Here is a 7887-nt window from a genome sequence, read left to right on the forward strand (position 1 = left end):
ATTTCACCAGGAATTGTCTAGTATTGCATAACAATTGAGTAAAACTATTACGATGCCTCTTGTCCTAAGAATTCCCAAAATAAGGTAAGTTAAATTATTGGGGAAATACAAGAATATCGTTTTGTGTAAGTGTGTGGTTTCTTTTGCCTTGATGGTGTTTAAATAGCTGTTTATAAATGTGTATGCAGGTGTGTGTGTGTCCTTGAGTGTTTTCAGTATTGAGAGTCTTAAACACAGTGTGCTTAAAGGATGATTTATTATAGTTTCAGCCCTGCCACCAATTACTAGAAGATCCATTTATATTTAAACCTGCTCCGACAGCCTGCATCAAGGTCCAGGTCAAATACGACCTGAACGTCACTTTTTACCGTTGTTCGTACAATGTTCACAATTCATTATTATATTACAGCTGTCAAGATGATTTTAACAGAGCTTTAAAAATTGTCAGTTGAGATTTAAAAAAAACAACAAAAAGATGACAGGGAACAGGGCAGATAGTGGAAGATGAAGATTTCAAGTTCTGTGGATATGATGAAACAGCGATATCATTTCCCCTGTGAAACACAGCATGTGTAAACATTAGTATGTTTATTATGTGAATAATGTCCATTGTCACAGGCAACACATCTCCAACTGGATTCATTTGTCTTGTTTGACTTGTTCTTCATGCTAATGCTAACACAAGCTAGTGGCGACATCTTGTGGCACTACATAGAAACTACAAACAACGCAAGACTGGAAGAGATGGATGTGGTTATGTCCAATTTCACATTAATAACAGTAAATGGTATAATCTGGAATTGTTAGCTATGTTGTTGTGGAGAATCATTCCTGGAGGATGCTCTTAAACTAGGCATTGTGAGAGAAAAAATGCAGATGATAAATTCTTTGAATGATGTTTTACAAGCAGAGGCAGACTGATCAAGACCACTGCTTTGAAGCAGCTCTAAATCTTTCTCTTAATTCTGCAGAATAAATAAATATATCTTTAATACTCTCAGTTTTGTTTTTCTGTAGAGGGCAGAAGAACCTCACTGACCAGGCAGGAAGAATTTCTCCAATAGCATGTTAGGCATCAAATCATTTCAACTCAATACTCCATCTCAGTGTATTACTTTAATTAGTAGGTAGCCATGTGATAAGCGGGATAATTTGCTGCTTAACCCCATTCAGAGCGATACAAGACCTGGCCACCCTATCAGGGCTTCTTTTGAGATAATGACCTGCTTGCTGCACATTATCCCTGACTGTACTTATCCCTGTCTCTTCAGACACTGAGTGATCAGAAGTGCACGTCGGTGCTTGTGAGTACATGTTTGTGCTTGGATGAATACTCACTCGTGTTCCTACAAGCTTATAGCTTGCAAGTATAGCGCACCCTCAGATAGTAGGGAGGGGGACCACATTCCTCAGGTACAGGATAGAAATCTCCTTCGTTCAGAGAAACCTCACACTCTGACTTGCCGCCACACCTGTGGAAGTTTCCGGAAATGCGTCAATGCCATTACTGAGAAATCTGAACTCATCTTCTCACTAAAGCCTCAGACAAAACATTACATACAAATATTATGTTGTTGTGTTATGTTAGGTTATTATATTGTTGTAATGTAAACAAGTATTTCTCAACCTTTTTTCTGCCATGGCACAATTGTTCAGTGGAATATTCGCAAGGCACCCCACATTCCTGTTTAACACTAAAAGCGTCACAAAAGGTCACAAGCATATATAACCATGCTTATGAGGTGTCTTGGAATGTGTGGCGTCCTAAGACAGCCCCATCGTATAAGATAATTACTAAGAGACAGTGCCAGGGGTCCCGAGAGAGAGAGCACATCACCAGGGGTCCCGGTGATAAGGGAGGTGAAATGCGACCTGTGACCTATGTAAGTGAACCAAATGGTCAACGTTGTCTTTGGGCAAGCATAAAAGACTCGCCCGAGTTTCATTCGGCAGAGAATCCATTCGGCTCGGTTCTCTCCTGGACGTCCTAGGCAAGTCTGGTCTAATGCTGTTCTTTTGTAATAAACCTATTATTTTACTCAAGTCAGCGTCAGCGGTCACTATTTCTTAATCAACACATCCAATTCATCAAGAAACTACACTTACAACCAGCGAGTGAATGAATCTTTGACACCACGAATTGAAAATAATAATAAATAATTACTCATTACTACTAATTTTAAGAGCAAGGCAAAAAAGAGGCATTTTCTATTATTCATAATGAATGTGACTTATTACACTTTGCATTCCACCAAAATTAATAATTTTAACAGAATTAAATATTATTCCATTCCATTGTATTGCAGTAGATCATTTCATTGCAGTGTCTGTTGTAAAGCAATCACAGTTACACCTGACAGGTGTGTCTGGTTTGTGCCATGATCTTTTGTTCCTCAGTTCAGCCAAATTCAATGTCTGCATTGGGTTGCGAAAATTGTCTTTGAAGCCACATTCAATGGCACTTCTGATCATTACTGTTGACCGCTTTGTTTTTCAAACTCAATTTACAATGGCAGACTGATGAAAGGTAACTTGACAACCGAAGAGCAATTTTACTTAGGATGTCTGATGAATGTACCTGCGTTTTTGTTTGTAATTATTAACATCGTGACAAGCTAAATAATAGCCTTGTCCACTGAAAAGCCGGGGTAAATAATCATGACTTCCTTTTCTTTGGGCTGCTCTCATTACGGGTCGCCACAGCGATCATCTGCCTCCAATACCTTCTCTCCTGCGCATCTTCCTCCCTTACACCAACCGCCTGCATGTCCTCCCTCACCACATCCATAAACCTTCTCTTTGGCTTCCTCTTTTCCTCTTGCCTGGCAGCTCCATCCTCAGCCTCCTTTCCCAATGTAACTCTCATCTCTCCTACACACGTGTCCAAACCGTCTCAATCCGGCCTCTCTCACTTTCCCACCAAACTGTCCAACCTGAGTTGTCCCTCTAATGTAGTCATTCTTAATCCTGTCCATCCTTGTCACTCCCGATGAAAATCTCAACATCCTCAACTCTGCCACCTCCAGTTCAGCCACCGGCCTTTTTGTTAGTGCCACCGCCTCTAAACTGTACAACATAGCTGGTCTCACGACCGTCCTGTTGACCTTCCCCTTCACTCTTGTTGGAACACTTCTGTCACAGATCACTCTTCTTCAACCACTCCACACTGCCTGTGCTCTCTTCTTCACCTCTCTCCTGCACTTTCCGACACAAATTGTGAAAAGTGAAAACATATCCACTATGATATTTTGTGGCCTTGGTTCTGTTTCTGGCATTATAATTAATATATCGGGTGGGCATGGTGGCACAGTGCATTGTACTGTTGGGTGGGTTCGATTCCTGCCTGGGGCACGGTTGGCACCGTGCCCTGGCAGGTTAATTCCTGATGAGGGTCCTTTCTGTGTGGAGTTTGCATGTCCTCTTCATGCTCACATGGTGTTTCCTCCATGTAACATCAGTAAGGACCCCCACTAAAAACATGTAGAACAGCTCTGGCAGTGTCTAGTTTGGCAGGAACTAAACTAGAATGAAGAAGTAAGACAACTCCCTCCACTAGTCGGGGGGTCCACCTTGGGCAAGTGATAGTGCCCCCCTACCTTGGGTCACAGGCCAGGCAAGAGGACTAGTGACCCTTGCCTGTACTTAGCCTCAAATGGACACTAGTCCTGAGTTGCTGTCGGCTAATCCGGCACCCTCGCATCGCATATATTCAGTATATGTATGTGGATTATGATAATCGTTATATATAATAATGATCTGGCATGTGATCTTATTTATGACATAAATATGACCACATGCCGCTTATAGTGACCGTATTTCTCTAAATAAAATGGAAAAAGTGGTTTAAAGAAATAGAATAGCATGAAAAGTTTATCTCAAAGTCACATCAGTCATTTCATGAAATTAGAGATTTTCTTTGGTGATGCAAACTAACGCGCTGTGTCGATGTCTGTTATTTTATACGTCGAAAACCACATATTATTAAGAGGAAGTGACAGTACATACAGTTCATCCAGCCTGGAGTTGACATCCTTTATGCACCAGGTTACATTTTCTGGCTCTTCGGTGCAGGTGTTGGTGTCTTGACGTCCGTAGTTGGACTTATCAATCCAAATATGTCCCTTATCTGTGAGAGAGAATGAAAAAAGAAGAGACAACGAAGAAAAGTAAATGGGAAATGTATTTGTAGAACTCAGTGGAAAGTGCAATAGCAGATGGTAGTGAATGAAATTTGAAAGGGAAAGGGTAAAAGTTCCTACCACATGTTAGCTTTGCTGTATCTCCAACGCATGTAGTAACAGTCTTGAAACCTGCCACAATGTTGAAGAAAAAGGTTGGCATTCCGGCTGGAATTTCATAAAATGATTTCCCAACACTTGTTAACTAGCTAATGAGCTATTGGAGGCTCAATTTGCTTCGCTTAATCAAGATAACATTTCACTTTTGGCACACACAAGGCTTCTGTAAATGCTGCCTGAAAGGCTGAACATAGACAAAGAATTTACTCTCGCTTAGCTTGTGACAACTGTAGACGACCTCCTGGAAGTGGTTCTCGTCACACGTGTTCACGGAAATGGGCTCGCTGGGCAATCTACAGTATTCCCAGTCGTTGCAACTTGTGGTAGAGAATGGGAAATAAAAACCAAGCAGTTGTAAATGAATTGTATTAGATGAATGTATTAGATAATACCAAAAAAGGGTGTTTTTACATTAATGTTTTTTACGCACAATTTAGTTCTGTTACCATCTTCATAAATCACATTTATTACGTGAATATTCCTCTGAAGTCTTCAGATATTGAAATTTAGTAACGTCTCTTTCTTTTCACTTGCCTTCTATTATAGTACAACTTACATTACAGAGTAGATAACGGCTGTGAGATGATTCAAACAGCCGCTGCTGTAGTGTCCTACGCGCTGGTCTCTGGCTCCACAGATAGCAGGGGTCGGTGGGCCATAGTTGACGTCTTCCAGTCTAATAACCTCTCCCTCAGCTGAAGATGAACAAACAGAGCCGTTGCTTTGTGACAGGAAAAAACTGTGCGTAAAAATGCTTTGACTGAGCTCAAGGCCTCAGATCGAATACGAGACACAATGTAGGAAGAAAAGAGTGCACATAAGTCATATCATGAAAACTTAACAGATACTACACCAGTGTTTACAAAGCGAATAGAGAGAGAAATTAACAGGTTACGTACGGCATCTCAGTTCATTGCTATCTTCATGACAGGCAACGTCATATAGGAATTCTAAAACCAAGAGAACAACATTAGTAGCAGTTTGTTAGTGAGTGGAGGGGTAGGGTTAACACTCCAACAACCTTATCAACACGGGAAAAAAACCCCAAGCTTCTTCTTGGTTCATATATATATACTAAGGGTGGGAATCACCTGGTATCTTGCAATACAATCCCATCACGATACGTCTCCCATGATAATGTGATGTGAAGTTTTATTCTGTGTTGTTTGTGGTGTAACTGTATGAATGTAAACAGGGTGTTGCTGTAAAGGGACAAACCTAGCGCTGTATGAATAACTTCTTACTTTAAAAACTATTAACAGAGTCGCATCAGACAGAAATGACACAGTCATCCAAATCAAATGACATTATATATAATGACATACCAGCTTCTGATGGCAAAAAGCAAGCTGCAGCCAGCACTGAAATAAACAATCACATCAAACAGAAACACAAAGTCAACTCCCATCCACTGCTAGATTCTTACAGAAGCATCACATCGGCTTTTTAGGATACTGATATACAATATATATTGTTTCATGTATATCAATAGTATAGTATATATATATATATATATATATATATATATATATATATATATATAGTTGTCCTAAGTTCTGATTTCTTGTTCATATTCTTACACTTTTCATTATTCTCACCCCAAAAAACCCCCAAATAAGTTATTTTACTTACAAGCAAAGGTTGTCAGGCAGGCAAACATGGTGTTACCTCCACTAAACCAGGTCGGGTTCTTGGAGTACTATCTCTTGGAGTTCAAAACCATTTATAAGATTTCTTCTTGGCAAGACATTGAATGATGCTCAATGACATCATGCACTTTTAAGTCCCTCAGGTTTAATTACACAGCCAAGGGCAAGCACACACAATAAATGAGTAATTTATGAAAGAGAACATTTGACTTGGTAGTTTCAAAGCAGTGCTTCGCCAGGTCCAAAGTGGAAAGGAGGAGTATTTCAAGACTAAATTCCCTCTAAAAGAAATGACATAAACTATGACTCCTTCAAGCACAGTTTGCAGAATACCTCCATTGTGCATCATTTGTCATATACATTTATATTTATATTTTCTTAATTAATTCTTAATTTCTTAATCAATTTAGTTCAGTTTGGTTGAAGACAGACCACAATCATACAACAAAACTTGTACCTCTACAAACACGCCGTTATAAAACATTCAGTAACATTTCTGAATAATTGACCGCTGTCTGTTGATAATGACCACTTATCCACCTCCGCCAGGATTCACATCCCTTGCATCCGTAGGCTTACTAGACTAGTGGGGCTCCTCCTGCTAGCATACTGTAGTGTCCTTGAGCGAGACACTTCACCCCTAATTGCTCCTGATGGCTGCGTCCGTCGGTGTTTGAATAATTGTAAGTCGCTTTGGATAAAAGCGTCTGCTAAATGCAATGTAAACTAGCTTGATGATAAACATGTAATTTCAAAATCATTGTATATTATTTGCTATATTATTACCTATAATCATTGCAATAGTTTGGACTTAATATTTAAAAAAACCCCAACTGGTTTCCGGTGACTACCGAGTTCCCGAGGAATGCAGCATCACTTCCTACATACACGAATTTCACTTCCTGCTATCTCTCATCTCGACCCCATACAAACTTGGAGCGCGTTCTTAATTTTTGATTGTGTGGGCAAGAGCACACAACTTTTGTAAACACACAACTTTTGTGTGCCGCTGTGGTCCACCGTGCAGATCAGAGCAGATCCTGCACGGAGCAACCAATACACACCACTGGAGTTTAGAGTTCTGCACATGACGTCCTATGCAAAAGCCCCTTCAGAGTCATACCCAGCACATATACAACATTTGATGTTACAAAGCACTCTGCTCTACCACTTCCAGTGCTTGGGCTCCGCTACTTCCAGTTCCTTCCTTCAGAAAAAGTTTTTTGGACTAAATCCTCCTTCAGATATTGTCCGATGTGGCTCAGACTTGGACCACAGCATGAGTGGGCTGCCCCAAATACAATTATCCCACCCCGAAAACCGAAATTCTAACAAAAATAATAGGGATCCTGCGCTGTACCCCTATTATTATTATTATGTTTACATATGTTTTGCAAGCAAGCAAGCAAAACACATGTAATAAAAAGTAAGTCAATATTATTCTAAATTTAAGTTTTGGGTTATCAGTTTACACAGAGACATTGAAGGATCACTATCATTCCTCAGCGAATGATTTTGTCCATAATTGGGTCGTGGAAGCAGACGGTGGTGGAATAGGGAGGGTTTCGATCTCGCCTGAAACTGTGTTTGCTGACTCGTAAAAAGAGCTCAAACTTTAAACTTGCGCCTGAAGGATACACACAGATGAGGCCTTTCCAAATTGACTGGAGATGAACATTTTGCTTTTGCGGATCTGGTCACCTTAAGCAGGTTTTTGTGAGGATATCAGGAGGGGATTGCCTCCAGCTCTCAGGTTAACAGTGAAGTCACTCCTCTCTATTTCCATCAAGTCTTCTTTAAAGAAGGCTCACTTCACATAATTATATATAAATACATTATATTTCAGCGAATGTTTCTCAAATTCTGCTCCATGGGAGTCTGTGGCACATGTCGAATGGGTCCATATTGTCTGTCCAAACATCCTTCATAACACCATTTTC

At 40.2% G+C, this 7887-nt stretch overlaps 1 protein-coding gene across 1 annotated transcript; it reads right to left on the reverse strand.

Moving 5' to 3' along the window:
- Positions 1 to 239: 239 nt before the first annotated feature.
- LOC307246072 (L-rhamnose-binding lectin CSL3-like) lies at positions 240 to 5981 on the reverse strand. Its single transcript, XM_080021869.1, has 9 exons — positions 5931 to 5981; positions 5624 to 5659; positions 5198 to 5248; positions 4855 to 4993; positions 4506 to 4615; positions 4260 to 4310; positions 4006 to 4126; positions 1339 to 1472; positions 240 to 554 (listed from the first exon to the last, which is right to left on the reverse strand). The coding sequence occupies exons 1-8, from the start codon at positions 5956 to 5958 to the stop codon at positions 1355 to 1357; spliced, it is 654 nt and encodes a 217-aa protein (XP_079877995.1). The 5' UTR covers positions 5959 to 5981; the 3' UTR covers positions 240 to 554; positions 1339 to 1354.
- Positions 5982 to 7887: the final 1906 nt, after the last annotated feature.

This window comes from Zeus faber (assembly GCF_960531495.2).
Source record: "Zeus faber genome assembly, chromosome: 2".
NCBI classification, from domain to species: Eukaryota; Metazoa; Chordata; class Actinopteri; order Zeiformes; family Zeidae; genus Zeus; species Zeus faber.